Source organism: Microtus oregoni, unplaced genomic scaffold, assembly GCF_018167655.1.
Source record: "Microtus oregoni isolate MIOR12 unplaced genomic scaffold, Mior012 000083F_ref0000379, whole genome shotgun sequence".
Taxonomy (NCBI): domain Eukaryota; kingdom Metazoa; phylum Chordata; class Mammalia; order Rodentia; family Cricetidae; genus Microtus; species Microtus oregoni.
In genome coordinates, this window is record NW_024544543.1 from 846,754 (window position 1) to 873,719 (window position 26,966).

The 26,966-nt window shown below is 49.8% G+C and overlaps 1 protein-coding gene across 39 annotated transcripts in view; it reads right to left on the reverse strand.

The window, feature by feature from the left end:
* Window positions 1-26,966, reverse strand: part of LOC121441900 (CUGBP Elav-like family member 4) — a 278,628-nt gene that overhangs the window by 203,166 nt on the left and 48,496 nt on the right. For 37 of the 39 annotated variants that reach the window (XM_041643278.1, XM_041643284.1, XM_041643283.1 and 34 more), the window contains exon 2: window positions 2,041-2,123. In XM_041643278.1, the coding sequence (XP_041499212.1) occupies window positions 2,041-2,123 (83 nt within the window). Of the gene's footprint in view, window positions 1-2,040; window positions 2,124-2,245; window positions 2,348-2,778; window positions 2,823-26,966 lie in introns of those variants that run through there. The other 2 variants (XM_041643307.1, XM_041643308.1) reach the window with 2 other exon arrangements.

The following is a 26,966-nucleotide window of genomic DNA, read 5'->3' on the forward strand; positions in this document are numbered from 1 at the left end:
CAACATACATTCATGGTTCTTCTCGCCTCTTGCCCAACTTGTCTTTGTGATTTCAGAAAAATGCCACTGGATCTCCCAGTATGAGGGATTAGCGCAGATTATGGAGAATGGTGTTAATTATCGGTGGAAGGGGGACTGGCGCCTCGCTCCACCGTGCTCCTGATTTCCCCTGGGCCTTTCTGCCTGGTAATAAGCCTTCTTTAATCTGGCAGGCCCCTTGGTGAAATCAGCACCACGGACAGTGATATTGATTGCTTCTGAGAAACCATCACAGCTGCTCAACCAAATTACCTTTGATATGTGACCTTTAATGTAATTACTGCAACATCAAAGTATTTCTATAAATTATTAAAGAACTAATACACTCCATCATTTAGCTATTCTATTATATGTAAAATAAACAACCACGAGTTAAGGTTAGGTCTGGAACAATCCACAGTCTCTTTTCCTTTTTTGAAAATCCAAACCATCCTCCCACCTTCTCTCTTTTTGTTTCCCCATTTGATTCTGACTTTTAGCCATTATGAAACTCTCCAGCAATTTCTCTCAAGCTGATGGAGGGCCTCCAATAACAACTTGATATTTTCTATTCCATTTGGGTGGTTCTCAAATATCTATCACAATCTTCCCCTAAACAAAGTGCCATAAACACTTTATTAATCAGCGCAAACCTTCCCGAGAAACCTTTGGCTGTCTTACAATATGGCTTTATGCGTCACGCACAACGTGGAGCACATTTCTGCCATCCTACAGAGGGCACCCAGAAAGTATTACTATAATATATGTGCATGTAGTCGCGCCACTAAAAAACCAACTGGGACCGGCCACCCTGCCAAAGCCCCGCTCCACACAAAATCTGTGCGCGCCTCCATTTCCATACATTTGCATCCGCGGCTGTGCTATTAAGATGACTCAGCCCCGCGCTTTGCAATCACAAATACCAAAATACAATACAAAGACTGTCATCATGGAAGGAAGGGACTGTGTAATTCCTCATTCTCTACCCATAGCCTTAATGAAAGACCTCTGAAGCAAGGGGGTTAAGAAGGTAGAGGAGGGGAGTTGCTTCACCCTGGGGTGTGCCATTTGCTCTCGTTTACCTGGTTAACCTTTCCTGCTGTGGGGGCAGAAATGGAAACGTGTGTTTACATACGGTTTGCTTGGTAAGAATGTAAACACGCGTGTCTAAGCATTGGCGTGCATACATCGAAAACACACGTGCTTCCCAGCAGCGCCCACTGTATACGCGAAAAAAAAACCTGTATATTTGCTTATTCTTTAAACTATGCCCACAAACACACCTCTTTCCATTTATCTTTAGATGCCCAGCGGCTGTATATTTCCTAACCCCCCAAACCAATCTCTCTGAACCCACAGGAGAGACCGCACAGACCCTTGACCCGAGGGACACTTCTTATTTTATGGTGATGAACTAGCCTCGATAATAGCCACGGCTGATATCACACCCAGTTAGGGGGACCATAAATAATTCCCTTCTCCCCCTCACAGAAGCTATAAACCAGGGCCAAGCGCTATACTTTATCAAAGACGAGGGCTGGCTCCTTAAATAAACCACGGTGATCTCACTCGCGGCGCCGGGGATGCGCCCCTCCCACAGCGGCTCGGGGCTCGGGAGCTGTGGGTGCTGGACCCCAGCGGGGCCCAGCCGGATGCTCTCGGGAGCGAGCGGAGCATCGCCCGGTGTGCGCGGCTCCAGGCCCAGGACATGGGGCGCCCCGCCCCGGGCCGTGCGCACGTTAACCCCGTCTGGGCTCCTGGCCACAGCCAAGTTCGTCCCCCGTCGGGTCTGGACGGCCGGGAGCCGAGGCGGCGGACGCGTCCCAGCTCTGTGCCAGCGGCCCTTGCACAGCACCCCCCCCCCCCCACTACCCTCTCCCGCACCTCGAGCTCATGGGCTCAGCGGGAGACAGCCCGGTCCGTGGGGTCCCTGCTGTCCCCGCCCCGCGCGTCGTGGCCCGACCTCCCGAAGTCGCCCCCTGTCGGCACGCGGCCGGCTATATCGCCGCCGGGGCCACTTACCCCGGGGAGGGTCTTCTGCTCGTGTAGCGCGCTCTGGGCCTTCAGCGCTGACTCACGCTCGCAGTAGGTGAGGAAAGCGCAGCCTGCGAGGAAAGCAAGCGGCGACAAGGGTCAGTGGGGGCGCCCCCAGCCAGGCCCGGCCCGCCGCCGCGCCCTGCCGCCCGCCCCACTCTCCCGCCCTCCTGTTCGTCATTGCTCTCCCCACCTCGCTCTCCTGGGCGCTCTCTTTGGAGCTTCCCTGTCCCTCGGTTTTCCGTCTGTCTGCCTCTCCTTCCTCTCTCGTAGCTTTTCCTATTTTGCTTCCTCCTCGGAGTCCTCCCCACGCCCCCCCTCTCTGCCCGCGGGTCTCTCTCTGTCCTTGCGCCCTAATGCTTCAGGCGTCTCTGCCTTCTCCTCACTCCTTGTCAGTGTTGTTTTTAATCAGTTTCAACTCTAGCCCCCTACACCTCCCAGGAGGGGCAGTTTTCCCCTTTAGCTCCCTGTTTCTTTAGCTGTTACTGCCGGTGCCTCCTTCCTTGCTCTGAGCCCCTCAGCAGTCCAAGAGTCAAGGACCTTCCAAATAAAGGCCGAATCTGTAAAGGAGAGCCCACCCTCAGATCAGTTGTAATCAAACGAACACGGCTGTCACATGTTCTTTGTGTTCTCTGCCCCGATTCCTGCTGTCAAATTTGTGGTGAGGGTCTTGACACACCTCCCCGTCTAAAGGTTTTTTGGGCTATCAACCCCACTGAGGCCTACCGTTGTTCTGCCTCTTACGGCTTGAGGACAGCTCTGTCTCACACCACTCTGCTTGCATCTTCTCCTGTTAAGAGAGCTGAGCATGCTCTCCAACGTCCTGTCCACCCCCACCCCCAAGCCATTGTAACAACTCCACTGTACTGTATGTCGGGGACTCTGGAGAGTTCCGTGCAGACTGGAGGTCTTAACACCTGTCTGCAGGCACCAAGACACAGGAATAGAATATTTGGCGACATACTGGTTTTGAGCGTTAACTCTACTGAGCAGCTTCAGGGGCCCCTTCGGCTGTCTGCAGGTGTGACTCAATGTGGCTTGGCTCTCCTGCAAAACCAGCTGGGAGCCAAGGAAAAACTGCAAAGGCCTACTACGGCTAAAACACTCTTGTTTGTAAAGTCATCCATGACCCTGCCCTAGGGAAAAGCCCAGCCATGTAGACCTTTACGGGCAAGGTCTTCTCTGGCCTCCCCTGCTCCCTCTACTTCTCACCCCATCTTCTCTGACCGTCAGCTCAGGCTATGTCTCTCTCCACTTTCTCTGCTCCCAATCCAGTCCTTTGGATGAGACTGGTGACACAGCTCCTGCCTGTTCCAGTCCCTCCACGGGCTACATCCTTTTCTCCCTAGATACCTTCTGGCCCTTCGAAGGCCATTTACTTCTTCAATGTCCACGCTGTGCTAGAGTCAGGCTCTTTTCTCCCGAGGCCTTCCAGTTGGCTACACACCTCAGTCCTAGTCATTAGAACATCTAGTCATTGTGGCCACTTGATGCACAGAGTCCCCACAATGTCCTCTCCAGTACCTTACGCCCATCAGATTTGTATCTAGTAACCTCTGTTCTTCCCCTTCTGATACTGAAATAGACCCTGCTCCCCAGTCTTTACTGCCTGGAGAGATGGCCGAAACATGCGTCTGGAGGCAAAAGAGAAACGGAAAAGGAAACAGAGGCTCCAGTTCCAGTGCAGCTCTACCCTCCTGCCAAGAAGTCTCCATGCCGTCCTCCCTCCCCTGGACCAGGCCCACATCGCCCCTCCTCCCTCCTCTCCCTCCTCTTCCCTCCTGGTCACTGGCAGACGGTTATTGATGGAGACACATGCGACTGAAATGAATAGCGGTCAGAGGCCCCGTGACGTCGTCCCTCATGCTGCCGCCTGCCTTTCCCAGGGGTGTCTTTCCTCCTGTTCCCTCGTCCCCTTGTTGGCCTTGTCTTCTGCTTGCTATGGAGAGACAGCCAGTGTCTCAGGCACAAGCAGGCAAGAAAGCTTGGGACAAGGTCAGGGGCAGGTTTGGAGAGGAGGAAGTAAGAGAAGAAGGAGGAAGTGACCATATTGTTTACACAGCTCAGAAAAATAAACTAGGGACCCGAGAAGGGGAAATCTGTTGTTTTTGTCCAGCTTCCAGGGATTTCTTTCATTTTTTTTTTTTTTTGAGAAATCTCAGGGCTCCTCCTTTTACCCGTGCCTTTTAGGAACCCTGTCCCAGACCCAAGTGACCTCCCCCTGCCTTCCACCTCTTAAAATCCTGCCAGTTTGTATTCCCCTCGGTCACTCCCTCTTACTTTTTCTCATCCTTTTGAGGCATATTTTATCTTAGAGCCTTTTTCTACAGTGACCACTTCCTCACCATTCCGCTTCTACCAAGCCTGGTCTGCCTTCCTCCTTCATTGTCTTCTGGTATCTACTCCCTCACTTACCATCATCCCAACCTCGAGCACACACGTCTCCCTTGACCCTCTGCCCTGCTTCCTTCCCTATTTGTCACCCACTTCTCCCTGACATTAATATCTATTTGCTCATTGATTGTCACTCCCCTAACGCTCAGCTGAGACCAGGAACTCCATCTGCTTGTGCCGACTGCTTCTCTGTGCTCAGAACAAGGGCAGGATGCCTTACTCCTTGAGCACTGACTGCTCTGACACACTGACTAAGACTGTAGGAGGGCCACAGGTATGGAAGGATTACAGAAATCATGTTCAGAGGCTGCCGAGAGCTGCACCGAGTGCCTTGGATGATGCTGCGTGCTGGACTGGCCGCCTTTGCGGTAGGGGTCTGAGATTGCTTTTGAGGGTCAGTAGGTGGATCACTGTAGCTTGCTTTTCCTTCCTGTAGGCTCCCAGCTTAGGCCTGACAGTGCATTCAAAGCCCTCTTCTGGAATTCCTCGCAAGGCGGACAGTTCTGCTCAGAAGAGCCCTGTGCCAGCCATAATCACACGGGGCTTCCCTTTTCTGATTTATGGGTTCCTTATCTGCCCTCTATATCTAACCTGGGGACAGTAATCCCTCTTAGAAGCTTGTAGAGAGACCTGTCAACCACAGCTGAATCCCAGCCTTGTGAAATGAGCTGTGGGTTTTTGTTCTCTCTTGTGAAGTAGGAAGTGGAGAAGGGCAGAGCCCCTTCCTTCATCCTCCATCCTTCTGTCCTTCTACCCCCGCAGTTAGGAAGGTCCACCTTTATAGAGACACCTGGTACTTCCCCAACCGTTGCTCTGCAGTTGGTTTTGTACTTCACTTTGCAGTGGGGGAGATTAGTTTGCTCACTCAAGTCTTTTGGAGGGAGGCAGATGTGGATAAGTTGCTCGTTATGCCAAATCAGGAGTGCAAGAAACCACTAGCTTGCACCCTGGCCAAGATGAGAGCAGAGACCCAGGGGATGACAGCTTTGACGGGGAGGGGGTAACAGGAGGAGAACTTGCTCTCACAGGGTACTCTGCACAACCATGGGTTTGGGATAGAGAGCAAGGTGGGGTCCCTGGGGCCAAGCCTTATCAGATGCTAGCAAGGCTCTCCTGTCTAGCAACAGAGTGGAGACACTTACAGCTCGTACCAGGACAGTCAGCCGTTATCTCCTGTTGTTCATTGTGGCTCCTCAGGCTCTGAGCAGTGAGGCTGGGGTATCTTGAAGGGATGCGGTTCTTGCAGCCTGAACCTGGCAGCTCCTAAGGCAGCCAAGCTCGCTGGCTTAAGGTATATAGCCGAGTGCTCAGAGCCATCCCTGCAGGGGCCCTCTGTGAATGCACAGTGTGGGTGGCCAGCAGATTCTGTCATGAGTAGCTATGCACAGGATACCGTGGGAGGTCCTGCCACAGGGCTTCTACTAGGGGGCCAGGAAAGTTCTGAGAGGGGAGTGTCCTTCTGGGGGTGGGACCAGTGACACGGAACTTTCTCCTGGTTTTTAAGTGCATCCATCCTTACCAAGTTCCCATCCTGTAAGTATATGATCTGGTCTTTATGCTCATAGGGGAAAGAACAGCAATCTGCTGCAGCTGTTAGGAGGAAAAAAACCCTAAAACCTAAGAAATGTACCCAAGGTAGGAGGGTTTCTATTTAAAACCTGTGAGTGCTCCATAGTAGTTAAAAAAGTGAAATGACCCGGGTAGTGGGGGGCGCTTCAATCCCAGCACTCTGGAGGCAGAGGCAGAGGCAGGTGGATCTCTGTGAGTTTGAGACCAGCCTGGTCTACAGAGTGAGTTCCAAGACATCTAGGACTGTTATACAGAGAAACCCTGACATGAAAAACAAGAACAAACAAATAAAACAAAAATAAATAAAAAGGGTGAAATAATCCTTAACTTACTAACAAAGGAAGCAGCATTGTCCGACAGGAAACCCAAACTGTATGATAATTGGTGCCATGGATACGCAGCAGAGGGCTATACCACTTCTTTTGTATGAACTCCTCTCTACGTTTACAGGCAAAGTTACAAGGAGCTGCACACGGAGCATGAGGCCCCAGTGCAGGATGTATCCCCGAGGTGATCTTGCCCTTTTTGTTTGGTTTGACACAGTTAGACTCAGACTGTATTCACAGATCACTTGCATAATTAACTTTCAAGAAAAAAAAAACGATCTGTACAAAAATAGGAGAGCGGAGTAAAAAGGAAGTAGAGGAGACTAGGTAAGGCAGAATGCAGGACCCATGGCCTGCGCTGAGGAGACAGCTGGGCATCAGCTGTCTCACAGACCCACCCTGAAGATAGTCATCTGTGGGTACGGCAGATACCCTGCTGCCTCAGCTTCTCCTCTGTGCTGGAACTGGGCAGTACAGTGCTGATTTTTGAAGCAGGCTTCTGCCCGGTAAGCTATAAATGTAAGTGAGTTTGGTTCACAGCCTAAGTGAGAGGACCTGGCGTTTGGGGAATGGAATTCATGACAGGGTAGCATTGCCAAACTCTGGTCTCTTGAGATCTCCCCAGGTGTGTGGCCTGAGGTGAGAAGCTACCCAAGTGACCCAGGGAACCTCTGGGTGATCCATGACATGGCCTTAAGCTCCTGATCCCTGACCCCCTTCCCCCAGCTCATTGCTGACCTCCTGTCCTTCAGAAATCCACACACTCTCTTGTCTCCCCTTAAAGCACTGAACTGAGCAGAACAGAACCCTGGTCTGTCAGAGAAGAAACTTCGGAAACCACCTTGATAAGAGTAGACACAAAGACAGCACCATTAGAGAGAAATTGCACACAGTGCTGTGTCTTCAGCTAATGGCCTGGGCACCCCTTCTTCCTCAGAGCTGGAGGGGGACCTTATGCCTACTTGTCACCTCTGCTGGCCCACTCTGATCTGCCCCTCCCCAGGCATTTCCTACTTTGCGGTGTGGTAAAGGCTCTGGATCTGGTTTCCTTTTCTTTATATAGCCACCACCTAACCTCCTCTGTCTTGCCATTTTATTTACTCATCTCTTCTATTCGCCAGTTTCATGCCTGTGTCTTTGAATAGATTGCTACCCTGTGAGAATGGAGACACCGTTCTTTTATCTCTTGGATTGGGTGGAGGGCTGATAGACTAAGAACATACACAGAAGAGGAGCAAGAGACCTCTGATTAAGGCCTGGGAACCTCGGGATACAATCTCAGGGAGAAAGGATGGAAGGCAGGAAGGATGGAACAACATGGCCCAGTCACAAGAATCCAGCTGGGAAGAGACAAGCAGAATGGGTCGTGTGGAGGTATGGACAGGAGAGGTGTGGGCAAGGGTGTCTACAATTCTCTAGCACAGCGGCCTACTGCCCACCATGGAGCAAGGGGCATTGGTGATGCCTAGGGAAGTGGGCGGAGCCCTCTCCCACGTGGGGGAAAAACACAATGTTGCAGAATTAATTGTACAGAGAGATGAGGGCAGCAATTTACAAAGCTCCCGTGAGCTGGGATAAAAGGCCCTTGTCATTGTGAAGTGAGGAAAGAACAATTTCCGGCCCCAGCTCGAACAGGGCTGAAGCCTGGGGTGTAATCATCACGGAAGGAAAGGCTCCCGATGTGATGGGCTCCCCTTCCTCCCCCCCCCCCCCCCCCCCCCCCCCCGCAGCCAGGCCTTGGCTTCCTACTAATTGAATTACAGAATTAGTCAGAGGAAGGTGGCCTTAGAATAGGAAGATCTGGACTTTAATAAAACATCAGGTCTTTCAGGCCTGGAATCAGCTGTCTTGGAGGAAGTAGGAGAGAGCTGGGGGGTGGGATAGATCAAAACACACCGTCCTTCCCCACGGGGAGGGAGACGAGGTGGGGAAGGACAGGGAGAGCGATCAGAAAGAGTGAAGGGTTGGAGTCTGCACACCCATCACCTGGCTTTGCGAGCACATTGATAAAAGGTCTTCATGTAAATCAGGCCATGTTAAATCATCCTGGGCTGGTGAGCTGACGGAGGATCTGTCTCAAATCTGGATCTCCTGGGTGTGCTATGGGGCCTGAAACTCTATCCTCGGTGTATTTCTTCTCAGGCCAGCATCCTGGCTCCAGAATGCCCCTGAAGACTCCTTAAGGGGTGCAACATAGAGATGGAGCCTTCTACAAAAAAGTGATATTTGTATCTTAGGTGGACAGAGGAAAGAAGGACAAGCCAGAAAGTGTCCCCAGAGAGAAAGTTACTAGTTCTCGGAGGCCACATTCTCTAGTCTCTCCCCTTATTCTGGGACTTAAACATGTTTCCTCCACCTGTGGACATATCCCAAGACTGACCCTCCTCCAAGAGTCACCTCTTGGGTCCTAGTCCAACCCACCTGACTATCACATGCTGGAGCCTTCTATGTGGACTCACCTTTGAACACAGCTTATGGTCTGCAGTAAGAGTGAGCCAAGAATGGCCCAGTAGGTGGGGTAGTGAGCAGAACTGAGCCCTGAGCCTCACTCTGCCTGTCTGTCATTCCATCCAACCTCCCCTCCCCCCCACGTGCCACCTTCTCAGGACCCCTTCTGATATAGGTCGCAGTAGGACCATCTTCCCATGCCCTTTTCTGTTTCCGCGTTCCATCCCTATTTCCTGGAACTATTCCCTCTCCAAGTAAAAAGACAGACGTTCCCCACAGATGGCATCTGGTTTCCCCTGGTTTCTCCACTGCCTTGGTAGATTTGGAATACTGTTCTTCCCTCTGCTATTTGCCCCCTGACTCCCTCCTCTGGAGTCTTGCATCTTTCCAGAGATGAACCAGCCTCCTTCCTCCAAAAACCTTTCCTGACTCTACCAACCTCACATCTCTTCTGGTCTCTGGGGATCACCCACCTCATTTGGCAGTTAGACTGTGAATCTTTGTCTACCTCGTATTTATCAATCTCCTGACAATGGAGAGACTCTATTATAGGTGATATGTACAGGGGGAGGGTTCATCTCCTTTCAGGGCAAGTCAGATTACAATGCTGAGGATATCCTTAAACTCCAGTTTTTACCAGAGAGCAGTAAGTTTAGCCAATGACTGGACGAAGGATAGAAGGAGTTTGAGGGGTGGAACATGAAGCCCGAGAGAGTGAGCAGCCAGTGGTGGAACCATCCGTTTTCCTCAGAGAAGGCAGCCTTGGGGTGAGGACCAGGAAATACACCGCCACCACTTCACCTAGGCTCAGCCTTGCCCTCCTGGGGTCTCCTTTTTATATCAGCAATTCCAGAGAGTAAGGTCATGCAAGATTATGACTGAGTTTCTGCAAAATTCAACTCAATTGCACATTATAGAAAGAGAACAGGCTTCCTCAGAACTCTAAATTTATTTCCCTTTTCTCTTAGCCCTTCCTGCTGTGAGTGTCCTCAAGACAGAGATGGCCTGGTGCTTGGTGGCTCAGATGTCTTGACCTGCACCGAAACTCTCAGGGGAGCAGGACCCCACCTCTCATTTCTCTTTTTACTGGGCAGAAGGCACTGAGACCACAGCGGCTCTGACTGAGGAGCTACAAACCTTTGAGGGTTAAAGGACCAGTCTGTGGGTCTTTGCCAAGTGTCTGTCCCTGCCTGTTGCCCTTGTTTACACCCTAAACACCAGAGAATTACATGTCTGGTGTTCTACAGCACTGCGAAAAGGAACAAAAAGTGTACATGACATTTGATGGCATCACCTCCCTCCTGGTGAAGATCTCTCCAGTTCCTGGACAGGGTGGATGACCCAGGAGATGGAGGGAGCAAGGCAGAATATGCTAGTCTTTCCCACGCAAGCCTGTGACAAAATGTGTCTGGTCATCTGACCAGAGTGTGGCCCGTTCCTGTAACAACAAGGCTGTTTCTGTGACCTTCCTCTAGTCTGGCAGCTCCTCAGAGTACCCAGGAGAGCACAAGGGTGTCTTTATCATGAGCCATCATGGACTGTTTCTCTAGCTATTACATGCCAAAGTGCATGTATATGATTCTTGGACCTTAGAGAAGATGTGGCTGTCACCAGCATTTGACAGTTCAGAAGTAGTCTGGGAGAGGCATCCAGTGTGACTATGGCAGGACAGACACCCAACATCTCTCATTGACTGATTTGAGGTTCACTTCCTATCATCCATCCCAGGGGTCTTGGACAGTGTCTAAAGAACAACATGAGTGTGGTAAATACTCAGAGAGATGCTCGGGTTACTGCATAAAAATATTCCCTCTTCCTTCCACTCATGTCCTTCACTTGAGGTAAGGGGCTCAGGGGTGACCTCATCTCTTCCTGAAGGGACATAGATTGACGTCAGCTACGGTGGTGCCTGGCCTCACTTACCCCTGGGTCCTCTTAAACACCAGTGGCCAGAATTCCAGGGCTTTTCCACAGAACACCAAGATTGAACTCTAAATGCCTTCAGAATATCTGTTCACATCAATGCCAGAAGAAGTTCTCTGCTAGAAACTAAAAACCAAACCTGTTCTTTTCTAATTAATATGGAGGACAGTTGAGATCCCATTTTGTATTGTCTATGAACAGTGTTAGGAGCCAGACTCCTTCCTGTAGGGATGAATCACTGCCTCATAGAGGCCTCTTAGCCATCACCAGACTTTAGGAGATCTCTGACCAAATCAAGGTGCATCTTAACTGACTTGGAGAAAAACACTACCTCTGATATCCCTACCCATCTTAGGTATCTTCTCCTTCTTCTGTCTGTGTGGAACGTGGTAACTTCATACATAGTCTAGCTCCTGCCTGACATGCTGAACTTAGTGAACAGGAAACATGAGGAGTCTCATCTGAGCCTCTAGTGGCCTGGGGCATTTTGGGTAGCAGAGGCAACTCAGTAGATCTTTACTATTTTGCATAGGGATCTTCTTGCTGGAGTCTTTTATGGAGGGTAATAGAAGTAGAGGTGAGGTAATTTTCCCAGAATACCCTTCCCCACACAGAGGAAGCTTGGAGGTATTTGCACTTTAGCTGTTCCAGAAGCTGTCACCACGTTGGCAAGCCTGAAACTCTCCGAATGCACCACAGAGACTGATTTTGGCTCTGGAGGTACTGTGTGTGTTTAGGAGAAGATGGACATGCTTGTCTGACTCATTTCTACTACTATAGGAGAACAGGTCACAGCAGCAAGGAGTTCTGAGTCCCTGGAGGGACAGAGACCCTTTTTCGGTTACACTGCTAAGGTCTTCCCTCCAACAACGTGTTCATGTCACTCTTGGCACTTGGCTGTGTCACTCCCCCTCCAGGATAGCTTCCCTGTTCCTGAATCATTTAAAAAATATTTTATTCTTATGCCTATGAGTGCTTTGCCTGCAGATATGCCTGGTACCTGTGGAGGTCAGAAACGGACACTAGGATTAGAGTTACAAATGGTTGTGAACTGCCACATGGATGCTAGTACTTGAACCTAGGCCCTCTTGAAGAACAGCCAGTGTACCTATCACTGAGCAATCTTCCCAGCTCTTGTTCCTGGATTCTTAACCAGATTTTCCCTTCGAAAGAGCCCAGCTAAGCTTTTAGTACCTCCATGTAATCCTCCTCTGTTTCCTAGCTCCTGCTGCTTCACCTTTGAATGAGCCTCTCCTTCCAGGTTCAAATACTCAAAGCATGTGTGTTTGAATGCCTTTTTTCTCTGTTGTCATCTGAGGAAATCACAGCCCTCTAATAAGACCACAGCTAATAGGCTGGGATCTTCATGCAGGCCCCAGTACTAGAGTCTACAATGGAGAATTGAATTGAACTGATCAGAATCAGAAGGGGAGGCTGTGTCTATTACCCTCTGGTTGCAGGGGGGCTGGGCCTAAAAGACCCTTGGAAGTGCCCAGTGAGGGAAACTAATCTCAACTCTCTTCTTTGGCTTCTTCCAAACAGGGTATAAGCCACAAGAGCAAAACAAGGTGTGTATATTGTATGTGTGTGTCTCTACATCTCTCTCTGTGTGTGTATGTGCATCTGTGTGCTTATGCCTGTCTATATGTGTCTGTGTGCCTTTCTCTCTCTCAGTGTGTATGTTCTTGTATGTGTATCTGTGAGTCTATGCCTGTCTGTGTGTTTGTGTGCCCCGTTTGTGTGTGTGTGTATCTGTGCAATCCCCCTGTGTGTGTGTGTGTTTGAAGCATCTGCACAGCAACAACAAAACATCACACCTGAGGGCAGGCAACAGCGCAGCTCTTCACAGAGCTCTTTCCCCCTTACTCTCGGTTATTTAAGCTGCTCTCTTGACTTGACTTTGATTTTCACCCAGTGTCAGACAAGCTCAACTTCAAGCACTTGATAACATTTAACCCGAGGGTGACAACAAGAGAGTGGTCCGTAGCTATGACGAGAGTGCTGGACCCTCAGAGCCTACTTGAGGGACCAGTCATATTTTCAGAGGAATGTGAGCTCTGGGCTTGGTAGAGCATCTCCAGTTCACCCTAAAATCGCTGACCCACAAGGGTGCATGGGGTGTGTGCTAACAAACGGGGAAGATAAACAGAGTCCAGCACTCAACTCTAGTTCTCTCTTCATCCAGTGCCCACATAGCCAACAGAGGGAGAAAGAAAACTGAGCCGGTAAGTCAGTTGACTGTATCAAAGACATAATAAGGCATGTGATTAGGAGGAGGGCTGACATTTCTGTATGGAGTGACACAATGCTCCATTCATCTCACAGCCATTTATTGGTCATACACAGTTTTTCAGAGGGTGGAAACATATGCACTCCTTTATTGGGGTCCCCATTTAAATACGAGCGAGTCAGCTTATGACAAACACATCCTGTGAGTCAAGGCTTGTGCAGGGACTTTATAGCAAGGACAACAGTGAGCACCCCCTGGCATTTTAATATGTGTTGGTTTTTGTGTTTTAGTATGTGTTGGTTTTTGTGTTTTCATGGAGTTATATTGAATGTGTTGGACTGACACATTCAATATTACTCCATAAGCTATTAGGGTTATCATCCGATTTCACAGGGCAGGAAAACTGAGGCAGCAAACGATTTAAGGTCTTGTGGCCAGGCGCATGGCAGTCAGTGCATTTTGAATGCTGCAGCCTTGTAACAATTGTTCAACTCCGCCTAGGCTAGATCTCATTGTAGGGTTTTTATTCCTGGCCTACAGTGGCCTTGAGGGAAGTGTGCACTAGGACAGCGCAGGGCAAGTGATTGAGTTTGGATCCCCTGCAGTGGTGTGGGAGGGCTGGAGCCGGAAAGACCATGAATTCCGTGATGCTTCCTCAGGACACCATTGGCTTTCTTGCTTTGTGTTCTCCACCTCCTCCTCTTCTCTTCCCCTATCCCTCCCTTCCCCTATCTCCTCTTTTTCACTCTGCTCCTCATTCTTGTTTATTTCTTTTCTATTCTTCTCCCTCATCTTTCCCTTCCCACTTGTCCTGCAACTTGAACCCCATATTCTCTATCATACACTCTTTATTGTTCTCCTGACTACTTCAGGCATTTTTCCCCCTAACCCCAGACTTAGCATAGGCCCTGAGGTTCCTGTGAGCAGACATCTGAGGATTCTGGGAAAAACCACCCAACCCCCAATGCCTAAATGTTTCTATCTTTAGGATGTCTGGAGTCACGGAAAGGGCTGCATGCTTTGCATAGCAGGTCAGATTCTGACAGTGGCTTGCTTTAGGAGCCTCTGAGTAGTTTGTGTAATCTGTGCATGGAAGGCAACGACGATACTTACCTGCTGGGGTTCTGGGTGAGCGGAGTCCCTAGGACATAATGGATTGGGGAGGGTATTGATATTCCTGTTATTGTCAGTAGCCATGGCTGTGATATGACGAATTCCCCATGGTGCGCACCATGACTTTGGCCTTTAGACCGTTTGCTCCCCTGCATCAGACCTGCACATGTAGCTTGACTGAACTCTGCTCCTATCTGTGCTCCCCAGAGCAGGGGCCCTGCCCATCTTTCTGCACAGCCAGCCTGTGTGCAGCTCAGAGCAATCTTGTTTCACATGGAGAATCTCAGATGCATGCGTGTTTTGTTTACCTCATGTATCTAATATGCTAATGACAGGAGGCTGTAACGAGCTGGCAGGGACCAGGGTGACAAAGAGCTAGAGCTTCATGCTTCCCCAAAGAGACTCTGTGGTGTCAATTGTTTCTTTTGTGAGAGGAATTTTCAAGACCTGGGAAGATGGGCTGGGAGGGGAGGAAACAGGAAAGTGGGAGTGTTTTAGACAATACTTAGAGGAGTTGGATTCCAACTCATGAGTGGTACAGGTTGGTAAGGGACACTTGAGTAGGGTCAGGAGCTCCAGAGGTGTCTATGGGAGAGCAGGAGGAACAAATGCCCACTGGGGAGGAATCTGGTGAAGTTTGGACACTGCATCCACATACCTGTTGGGTTCTCAAGAGGCCTCTGTGAACTCCATGGAGGGAACCAGCCCCATAGACACTTTTCTGTCCTGCCTCTGCTCTAGGGCTTGGCACGAGGCAGAAGTACAGGGTGAGGGGTAGATAATGGTCTACAAAAGAAGATACATGGAGTCCTCAAGCAAGCTCTCGATGGGTGAATTGCAGCCCTCAACAAGTCAGTGAATTGCTTTGGACCTTAGTTTCCTTTCCTGTGAAATCAGTTTGATAAATTCCTGTTTAGGAGTCCAGGTCTCCAGAATCAATGAATGAGTGAGTGGGGATGAGGAAGGAACAGAAAGTATGTGCCTCTCTTATAGATGCGTCATCTTATAGATGAGGGAAAGGACATGCGTGTAGACCAAGGTTAAGCAACTGCTCCAGGACAATGATATAACCAGGGATCACATCCACTGCTTTCCTTGGAGATGAGTGGAGAGTACCAAGAGCCTGGCAAGCCCAGGGCAACCTGAACCCTGAGCAAGAGGAGCAAGTTCACACAATTAGCATGAGAGGTCTCCGACTGTGTGTCAACAGATGGGAGAATATTTCCATGGTTTGCCACCAAATGGAAGGCAACAGGGGAATAAAAGCGTGGGTAGACATATGGCTGCATCCAGCCAGGCCTTCTGCCCTTTCTGGGTGGATAATGGTCAGTGGCTGGAGGGACAGTGATGCTCGTGTGTTCATAGAGGTGTGTAGGGCTCTGTTCTTGAGATGATTGAGAGGATGGGAAGGATTAGAGCTGAGAAGAGGTTTTTGTGGTACCCTGAACCAGTGAGTTGTGCCAGTCAAAACCACCCCTGGGCCTTGTGTTTTTGCCATCCATCCAATGAGTCTGATTCTCCCAGCTGCCCTGTCTTTTTCTCCTTGAATCTATCTTTTCTCTTGGCTCTCTAACACACCTTACTTTGTCTTGGCTGAGCGATCATATCCCTTGGCCAGAAAAGTCAGCTGGACAGCTGAGGCCAGCAAGGGTGGGGGTGGAGAAGATTCCTGTCTGCTGACTGCTTGTCCCTGAACTTTCTGCTAATGGGCAGCTATGTGCCGTGGCCAAGGCTGACCACATGGATTCGACCTCCAGTTTCACACACTCTTGAGGTTTGGGACTGATCTCAGTGGTGTCTGACAGACAGGTGAAGCCAGAGGAGAGCAGAAGGTTCAGGGCTGCCGTATGTGAGAATTGGTGGTAAAGATGGTCTATGTAGCACTTAGTTGTGAACAGATTCAAGGTTGAAGACAGAAACTGGAGTGAGAGGCCAGGCTGAGTCTCTGATGTCTGGGACCTTGGCCTGTTAGTGTGCAAATTTCTACCTAAGAAGCAGATTCTTCAGTAGACTTTCCAGCAACCAAAGGTAGGAATAGAGAATCAAAATCTGGGATTTTCATTCTCCTCCTTCTGGAGGCTACATGGGATCAGGTAGAGTGTTCAGTCTCTGAATCTTGCTATTATCAGTTCCTTCAATAAGGACTTAGGGGCTACTGCTTGCCCAGCTCTGGCTTGGGAAGGGAAAGAGGAGAAGTTTGGAGACACACATTGTGGGGAATGGCTGTAGACAGAAGGAGGCCATGGTCCCTGGTGGGTAAGCAAGCCTCAGCTACAGGTGCCCAGAGGAAGAAAGGGCAGAGAAAATCTTCTGGAGGTTAGAAGTGCCACCTGAATGCTTAATAAAGAGAGGGAAGAGGAACAGCTAGACACCTAGGAGGACAAGATCAGCCGGTAAGTATAGGGAATGACTTTAGGAATTTAGTCCAGGGCTGACCAGTATGGGACTAGCTCACCCTTCCTCTCTCCTCCCCTTCCTCTTACCCCCTCTCTCTTCTTGTTCTTTCCTCTCTTACTAAGGTTCTGTTCTGTGGCAAGGAGCCCCAGTAAGAAGGGAAGAGGCACCAGGGACTGAGCAAGAAGCCACAGAGGAGGGCGGCTTATGTTTTGTGCAGTGGTCTCTGCAGCTCAGGCTGCTTCAGCCTCCCACGGCCAGTCCCCCCATGAACCTTCCGCCACCAAGCCGCCCATTTTTTGTCTGCAGGTCTATATATAGACGGAGAGGCACACTCTGAAACTGCATTTGATGTAGCCCTCTGGACTCCAGCTAACTTTTGGGGAGTAGTTTTCTTGGGAGCCTGCCAGTCCAATTCCTCCCTCGTGAACACTAATTACCGCACAGACCTTCTCCATGAAATCGGTGCTGAAGCCATTTCCATCCAGGCGGCTCTCCAAGACGAAATTTTTCTACTGGGAACCGACAGCCGCAAATAAACCTACCATCTACTTAGCAACGGAGAGCAAGAGCTGGCGGGAGGTGGGGAGGGAGGAGGTGCTGGGAGAGTGGGAGGGAAGGAGAGAGGGAGGGAGGGAAGGGAGGGCTTGCCTTCTCCATCCTGTTCTTTATTTTTCAGAAAGGATGCAATCATCTCTCCCCAGGAAGGTGGTACAGAGTGGATTATAAGACAGTGCGGTGGCTGAGGATGGGGGCTCAGGCACCCACAAACCATTTCCTGCTCCTGATTCCTTGAGTTTGGCCAGACCCTTCTCTGTTCTGCTGGAAACTGAGGCAGTCCCTTGTTCATTCTGGGCTTTCTTCTCTTCTTTCTTTTTATAGCCTTTGTCATAGCCCTGCAGGTGTGGTCCATTCCTGTCTCCCTCTCTCTATGTCTGGATCTGTCACTCTCATCAACTAGAAACGGGGTATCAGCCTCCCTCTGCAGGACAGCAATCCCTGAACTATCCATTCTGACCTCAGGAGGGCTGCACTGTACACCTAACCTCAGAGCCGACTCTGCCCTCTTTGCTTCCAAATAGAATCTGGGCATTGGCTCTTCCTCTCAAAACTAGAAAAGGTAGCTACTTACAAGGAAATGGTGACATACCAACCCCACCTGACAGTTTGAAGCTCCTCCCACTAGATCAGTTTCTTCAGCCACCAAATGGGCAGAGTAGCTCCTGTCTTTGCCTCACTGTTGGGGATGGATGAGGAAGGTAGTTGGAAGTACTGCAATGTCCCTGCTTGTTGGGAGATGTCCTGCAGGTTCCCTGATTCCTGTGAACACGAACTCTTCTCATCCAGGGTGGATGGGTTAAGGGTTGAACTTAGATTTCCTCTCTAGCAAGAAGCAGGCTGAGAAAGTCCCAAGAGGGCCTGCAGAACAGCCTCCAGAGAATCCTTCCTGGGAGGAGGGGAGGCCAGGAGTCCTGGGAGAGCTTTCTATTAGAAGAAGCCTGGGTTAGAGATCCTGGAAACATATGTCCAAGGACAAGATCCAGTCCTTCCCCAGGCACCTGTGGCCGTGTTTACATGGTGGGGAGGGCAGCTGGATCAGCTGCCTAAAGGGGCCCTTTTGTGGACCTGGTTTGGCCATTAGATAAAGATGGGGCACATTGTGCTTGGCTCTATCGCCTTTAGCTACGTGATCAGGGCCACAATCACTTTGGTTTATGGGGCCTGAGAGCGTTTTCCTTTTTGGGTTCTGAGAGCAGGCTGAGCACATGTGCAGATACCGGATAACATCCATTTTGGATACACACGCTAGACCAGAGTTTGCTTTTGGTAGTATGGATAGCCCTAGTCACCATCACATGCGGAAACACGTGCCTTGTGCTTGGGACACGGCTGAGCAATGCATACAACTTTCTCGTCTAGTTCAGAAGCTCTGGGCTCACTTTGTATACCCATGACAATCATACGAGGGTGGGAAGCGGGGTGCTGCTGGGACGGAGTCATGGGGACCCATTCACATTTACAGAGTTGGTCCCCAGAATCTGGCTGAGTGCCGGACTTCTTCCCACTCAGGATGGGACACTTTGGGGGCTAGGGGATGCCGTATGGTCGAGAGGCAAACTGTCCCCACGAAATGAAGTCCCCTTACAGCTACTGTCAGATCCATCACTAGCTTCGATGGTTGGTCTTCAGTGTTGGCTTAGCTTGATTTAGAATGGCTTACGGAACACTCCTCTAGGAGAGTCCATGAGGGCGTTTCCAGAATTTTAACTGAGGAGGAAAGTGAATAGCACTACTACCCTAGGGGTTGGGGCTCTGGACTGAATGAAAATAGGAAAACAAGAAATCCAGGGGAGCACTTCTCTGCATCCTTATTGCAAATGCAGGGTGGCCTCACTCTCCACCACCACAGCTAGGGCTGACATAGGTCACCTCCAAGATGGGCAACACCCTCAAATAATGAGCCGAAACAAACCCTTCCTTCCTTAAGTTGCTTTTGCCGGGAATTTTGCCACAGCAGCAGGAATTAACCAACAAACTAAGTTAAATCTACATGACTTTGCTAGGCTGAGCTCTGTAGGCCTGGTGACCTGGGTCTATCCTCAGTACCTGGGCGTTGTCTGAGCTCCACACATCCTTCCTGAAGTAAACCTTGATGATGTCTGCTTCTTCTTCTCTACTTAAATTTCCTGAGAAAATTTTTTTTTAAAGAAAGGCTCTAAGTTTCCTTCAGTAGAGGTATTCTGAAAGGATTACACCAACCATAGTGGCTTCTTAGAGGGAAGTCCGGCAGTGGTACATCTATCCGGACTGGAGTTCATATACAGAGGGATCTGAAGGCAGAGACTGTAGAGACCAAGCTTTCCCTTCCTAAGGCAAGAGTCCTTATCCTTGAAGTATCTTTCTCAAGGAACATCTGTGCTCCACTGGCTGGCAGGAGGCAGTACCACAGGCTAAGTTAGCTCTGCTTTCCAAATTGAACAAAGATATTTGTGGTATTACTGCCACAGGTCTGCGGTGATGTATATGAAACTCCCGGCACAATGACAAGGCAGGAGCGTGTCCCATTTGCTGTACCACAGAGCAAAGGTGTCCCCTGGATTTCATTCCCCCTCGACCCCATGAGCTATAACAAGGTAAGTGTTTTCTGGGGGACGGGCGAGTGGTTACTAGTTCCCACGGGCAGGCTCCCCTTCCAGAGCAGTGCATCAGTGAGCAGGCTAATGTACACGGGCCTTTAGCCCATATTCATTTCTCACCCTCCCATCCCCACCCCAGCACCACACCCCGGCTCTCTGGGCATTCTCGATCCTTCTCTCAAGCAGGCGGCAGAACAGAGAAACCAATCAAAGTTGCCTTCACGTCTTGAAGGCCGTGATGCTCCCTCAAAGTGATCCCTTGCTTCCCATTTCCCACCCCAATAACTCTTGTATATGGAGTGTGACATAATTAACAGTGGCAAAAATAATTCAGCAAACAAGAAGAAACTAATTGTGTAGGCTTGTTTGGGGGAGAACATAGCTGAACAACAGAAAAATCTCACTGTGCGGGGAGAGGAGGACAGGCTCATCAGGTCCCTGCAGGCCAAGGCCAGAAATGGGGTAGCCAGCTAGAAGGTCCTCCAGGACGCCTTCTTCATCTCTGCCTCTCCGTGAGAGATTGCTCATGCTACAGTCAGGATGGAGGCACTTCATGGGTCCTAAGGTGACATCCCTAAACACATTTGGCATTCCACACTCCATATTGCACCATCCAGGAAGGCAGATGGAGAGGGAAGTCTGTCTGGTCACCTGGAGCAGACTTATGTGGTCTTTTGGGAACTGGCTTCATCCCTGAACTTGAGCTGGAGGCAGCTGGAAAGCCTCCCACCCTCTCGGGCCCAGAAAGTTCCTCTTCCCTTTCTTGCCTGCCTGCCTTCACTACCCAGACTGCCAGACCCAACAGACGCCCACTGAGCATCAGTCCCGTGGTTTGGGTACCATTAGACAGCGCTGTAGTTCTTCCTGGGAAAGGGGCAGTCATCCTCAGGCTCACACACTTTATGCATCCTCTAACTTTGGGACCCCTTTCTCCTTCCCTCTCATCCTCCACCACATTTGCTCTTCTCTTCCCAGCTAGAGAGAAGGTGCCCAGGCCCCTGTTTCCAGTGTGGAGGTGTGAGACTGGAAAGATAAAATGAGTAGCTGGCCAAGGGTTGTGGCTACAACGAAGGTGGCTGGCTCCCAATCCTCTGGTCCTTGGTTTCCTTACTCTGCTGTACAACAGGGCAGGCTTCTTCAGGCATCTGCCGTTGATCCTGGTAACCACCATAGTCCACTCTGGCCTGGCTGCGATCCTGACCCTGACTGGGTGCTGGGTGTAGGGTAGTGAGAAGGTTTCTGGTGCCTGCCTGCCTTGGCCACACTCTTCCCTCTCTGTGCCCTTCCTTTATGCATGGAACATTTACATTTGTATAACAGGTTTATAAAGTTGATTTTTGGGGACAAATATTTGTCTGCTCTTTACTTGATTATCCTGTCTGACTCATTACAATTACCTCTGAATTTGTCCCCCAGCTTCTAGCACCTCGGTATATCAGGCCATTACTGTAAATGTGCTGAGGCCAAGTTCTGAGCTGTCATGTCCTTGTTTTCAAACCTTCTGTGACTTTACATTTTCCCTAAAATCAGCATATACTTCTGGGGGGGGGCTGGTTTCTTGTGTCACATGAATCTTTCCCACCCTTGATACTCAAATCTCAGTGTTAAGGGATTACTTTAAATCGTGCCCCCCTTGGGGACAAGACAACTATTCCAGAGTCTTTCTGGGGTTAGAACTGATGATCCACCTCTTGTGGGCTGATTGATTTGGGAATCAACATGGATCCTAAGAGGCTCTGAAGTCACTATGGCTTAGCTTGTTCTCAAGCATGTTGCTGGTGACATATGGGATTTAGTGCACTTGGTGTTGCCCACACATATCCAAGCTGTTGGGTCCAGCCACCCAGAGGGGACCAGAAACCTGGGCACTTTACATCCCTTCTACCCATTTTACTAGAACATCTGTCACAAATGTGGATTCTTCAGCTCCACCCTGTCCATATTCCTGCCCCGTCCTTGTTTGGCATTCACCTTCCCTCCCAGAGTCTGTCTTTCCTGCAGCTCTGGGAACCTGTCTCTTCCTTTCCAGTTTTAGAAGATGACCCATCCTTTCTCCCTCTCATAGCCGACTGAAGTCTGGGTCTGTGATCCTGAGACCAGCCTTAGACATGGGAAGTCATGAGAACTAGAGAAGATTCTGGCTGGCAAACACGAGGGGAGGAAGAATTATATCTGCACCATCAGTCTGGAATCAGCACATTGGGTGGACAGAGGCAGGGGGCAGGTGGGATGGGGGAACAGGGCTTGGAGGGAGGGCGACTCCCTAGAGATTGGCTCCTATGGGCCATTTGCTGTGCTAATTGCCTGGCAGCATTCCAGGGCAGGTGTCCAGGTCTTGGGGTGTGATCTCATCCCACACTGGGCAACTGAGGTCCTCTGTGGAGCAGGGATGGAGCAGCATCCTTGGGAGATGAGTGTGGAGCACACTCCTACCTCCCGTGGGCTGAGGGATGGCTCCAGGTAGGCCCTGATAGTGCTTGTCTGCTCTGCTGGCGGGCAAATGCTACAGGTGCAGCTACAGGGGACAGAGCCAGCTGCTCGGATCCAATCTCTGTATGCAGCTCAAGGCCTTGCTGTGAGTTCCAGCAGTCTAGAGGATGGAGGACTGAGAGCCCCTCTGCTGCCATCAGTTGGTGTCCTTAGCTATCAGCCTCTCTCTCGCTGGGGAAGCAGGATGGAAGCTAGGCAGGGTCTTATTCCTCTGAGCCAGGCCAGCTTAACTGCATGTGCCCACAATTCTGAGACTCTTACGTCTGTGCTGGTGAACAAGAGCAACAACCAAATTACCTCTGCTGTTTGCAGCTTGTCTGTCCTGAGGTCCCCTCCCCCCTCTGGCCAGCTCATCTCTCTGCCTCCTGGGATTTCTGCTTACACGGTTCCTGCTCTGTTCTGTCTTTCAGACTGGAAACCCCACGCTGACTTCTGTGGCATGACACCAGCCTCCTTCCCACAGCAGGTTCAGCCATCAAAATGGACTTTCGGTTTTCCTTTCCCTAACTCATTCTTGCCAAAATTAATGACAGAATGCTACCAGTTTTATATCCACCACTTCCAAGTAAGTTCTGATTAGCACCTGCTAATCTATACCAGTCAAGTGCAAATCTACCATTTTCACATGGGAGCAAAGAATAGTTATAGTATTGAGAGTTTTGAATTCTGCAAAAGGCACTATGAAGTGGAGACCTCTGGGCAGTAGGTGTCTGGACATATGGAGGAACCATGTGTGTTGGAGAAAAATCCAAAAACTGACTTCTGAGTTTCTGACATCTGTCTGTTGGTTAATTCAAGACAAGTTCTGTTTTGGCCTAATCTTTGCAATTTGTATGAAGGAAATAAAGTCTACTGAGCCCACGGCTCCTAGGGCTCGTGGGAGTGCATCTGACACACAGCAGTCACTTAATAAGCATGGGGTTACAGCCTGACTCAAGTTGGAGACCTTGAGATAGAAATGTTAGCCTAGTAACTTTCAAACAGTGAGAAGATATATACGGTATCATCAAGCAATCCCACTCTAGGTATGACCTGAAGAACTAAAGATATGTTTCTAGACAAATATTTGTATATGAATATTCATGGATATGCTGTGAGTAGTGACCCGCCAAGTGAAAACAACCTGCATTTTTCTCAGTTGATAAATGGATAAACAGATGTGGTACCCATACAAGGAATATCATCCACAATAGAGTGATAATTCTATGTTATGTTAATAGAGATCAACTCAGAAACACTACATTCAGTAAAGAAGCCAGTTGCAAAAGTTCTCACAAAGTATGAACCCACCTTTAGGAAACAACAAGAATAGGTAATTCCTTAGAGACAAAAACGAATCTCATGGTTGCTAGGAACGGAGAGGGGATTAAACTGTTGGGTGGTTAATTCCTCTGAATTGAAGCACTGCCATCCGAAGGCAGTACCAAATAAGAAAGCTAAGGAAACTCACAAGACTAGGGAGCTCAGAAAGTTACTAGGCTTAGAAGGTTGGTGGTGAGGTTGTATGAACAATGGACAATTTGCTGGGGGAGAGGAGAGTCTTTAGTGGAGCTGCCTGCAGGAGGTACAGGGAGCTCCAGGGATGTGGCTTGCATGAGTCACAACCCATGACGGTGATGCAGCTGCTTTTGAGTCACCCACGCTAATGTAAGTAACCTCAGTACACCCATTGGTTCACCAACCTGGACTTGGGTGGAATCTTTTCTTTGATCTGCCATTAGTCAGTGCCCTAACAGGATGAATAGGCATTTGATCACCTCTCCCTCGGAAAACCATGCAAAGGAAATTATTGCATGGATGAAGGGAAAGGTCTTGGAGCTTGATGGAGGTGATGGCTGTCCAAGCCAGACAGTCAGTACTACATCATTGCACTGCATACTTTAAGATGGGTTAAGAGAGCCGGGCGATGGTGGCGCACGCCTTTAATCCCAGCACTCGGGAGGCAGAGGCAGGCGGATCTCTGTGAGTTCGAGACCAGCCTGGTCTACAGAGCTAGTTCCAGGACAGGCTCCAAAGCCACAGAGAAACCCTGTCTCGAAAAAAAAATGGGTTAAGAGGTAGAGACAAGAAAGGAATGGGAGAAATGAACAATTACAATTCAGAAGCATCATTTTCCCACCCCTCTTGTGACCTGGAATGTTCCAGTCTCACTCATTCGCATGCCGGATGTGTCCTCTTTTGCTCAGCCTGAGAGACATAACTTGGGTCCAGTTGATCAGACTGCTGCAGGGACACTGTCCTCTTACTCAGAATATAGTTTGGGTCCCCTGTCCCAAAAGGGCTCGTTGCACTACGGCACCTTAGCTCTGAGCTCACTGGTTCCTCCAGGTCCCCTAGGTGACTCCAGCAGGTCTTCCACAACCACAGCTATCTGTCTTGTTGAATAACCAACTGATCTCTGCTCCTCCAGAGCCTCCTGAAGCCCCCTCATGAACTGGGTGCTGACATCCAACCCCAGCTTGCAGAAGGAGGCTTGACTTGCTGTTGGCCCTGGTAGGCCTTCCTACGTGGTCAGAAGGATATACATTAAATTGCCAAAGTCCACTCACCGTGTCTAGCACACTACTATTTTTCTCCCCGGGTTTCTTCCCTATCTTTGGTCTCATAGGCTACACTGTGTAAACATTACCTTCTCTTCCTCCAGGCATTTCTACTTGACAACCCACATGTTGCCCCCCACCCCTGGCATCTGGCAAAAAGGCTCTCAAGAGCACATATCAGTGGGGAGGCTGGGCCCAGGAATAAGATGGGGTGGTATGCAGGAGATGATGAGCGGGACTTGGCCAATCTCAGTTTTTTGGTTCCTTTCATCTCTCTTGGAGGAACTGGCAGAGCCCCTGGGTCTTTGCCCAAGGTACCATTTAATCTGTCATCACCCCATTCCTGGTACTGCCCTCCCAACTTCAGGGCACTCTGTAAATATGTGTTTAATGGGTGAATGACGGACAAGCAAAAGGAGCAGAGGGCCTTAGTTGGAACAGTTCTCCAGGCTCTTCCTTCTCCGAGAATGCTTTGTGTTTATGTAACAGGCAGCTTGTCACTCACTCACGCCTCTTCTCAGAAGGCAAGGGTTAGTTAAGCAGGCCTAGCACTAGCCTGGGTCCACACTGTGTGTTGCTCAGGAGAGTGTGTGAGCTGCGGGTCACTGGTCACAACAGTGCTTTGGGGTGAGGTCTGGGTACCCCCACTTCAGTGTGCCCACCACTGTCAACCTTAAAGACTACTGTGTGCCACAGGCTCTGCTCTCCAGACTGGACACTGGGAAAGAGTCTCTGACTTGCCCTCTCTCCCTTCTCTAAGCCCAAGATGACTGTTTTGGTCAGCACACTCACCTGACACATTCTCCTTCCGGCTGCTTGCCACTCAGGTGTGCGTCCCTAACAGACTGTACGCACCTGGTAGGCAGGAGATCAGAGATACTGTGTACTCTGTGCTGTATCCACTTAGCAGCCAGCACTCTGAAAATGTCCTAGGATAAGAAAGAAACTGGCCTCTGGGGGAGGTGTTGGGTGCTCTTTCCATTAGCTCTCTCCCCTTGCCCTTCCTTCTTTCCTTCTTTCCTTCCTTCCTTTCTTCCTTCCTCCCTCCCTCCCTCCCTCTCTTCCTCCCTCCTTCCTTCCTTCCTTCCCTCCATCCCTCCCCCTCCCTCCCTTTCTTCATTTTTCTTTTCTTTTTTTTTTTTGAAGAGAAAACAGCTTCAGCATTCCCATCCACTTTCTAAGTACTTTGACAAATGGATTCTCTCCTGCCTTGCTTACCCTAAGCAGGGCATCTGTCACTTTGGAAGGCACTGTTTGCAGCTCTCCCGACCTTTCATGCAGTGTCAGCGGCTGAGGGTGGGGGTGCTGGAGGGGGCAACGTAGCTGGCTGCAGTTCATCAGACCCAGTATTTAAAAAAAGAAAAAAGAAAGCATGCATACACGCGTGCGTACACACACACACACACACACACACACACACACACACACACCTCTATACAACTCACAGAGTAATTGCTGTCTCCTTGGCAACAGAGCAGCAGTCTAGATCTGCCTGGGCTCTGAAGGCCAGGGACGATGGGGGAGTGGGATGGAGGTAGGAGGAGGTCCAAGCCTTTCATTTTACCCTTCCCCCCAACCGCTTGTCTCTTTTTTTTTTGTTTTCTCTTGGTTTCTGGGTTGCAGTCACAATGTCTTGAGCAGTGCCTTAGGCTGGGAGAGTCAGTATCTCTCTGGAAAGCTTGTGGTGCGGTACCAAAGAAGCCTTCCAAGATGACCTCCCTCCTACCATGCCCCCCCCCCCCCAAAAAAAAGCTCTTTCCACTGGTTAAGGTTCTGAAGCCGTCACTATTGTTTTTTCTTTCTTATTGCCTTTGTCTCCCTTTTTTCCTCTTTGTATTTTCCCTTTCTTTCTTCTCTGACTGTTTTGGTTATGAAAACTTTGGGACCTGGTCTACAGGACAGAAACGGATCACCAAGAGTGTATAAGGAACTCTGTCATATTCCCATAGCCGTGAGCTCTGCCCTGCCTTCCTGCCACGGCTGGAACTGTGAGCTCAAATACACCACTCTTTCCCTTAAGTTGCATGTTTGAGGTATTTGACAACAGCAATGACACCCTCTCCTTTCTCCTTCTTCCTTCTTCTTCACACTAAATTCCCTTCTCCCCAAGATCCCTGAATAAGGTGCCCTTGGTGCCTATGGCATGCATTGGTACTACTTCGGAAATGTGGGACTCCCAGAGGCTGGGAAAGGGAAGGTGGGACCTTCCTAACACAGAAGATCCAGTTAAACATGAGACAAGCACCTCTCAAGAGGTGTAGGAGAAGCCTACACTTTCCTCAGCATTCACCAAAGGATGAGTAAGTTGCATGTAGTCCAGGAGGGAAAGCTTGAATGATGTCCATCTCTT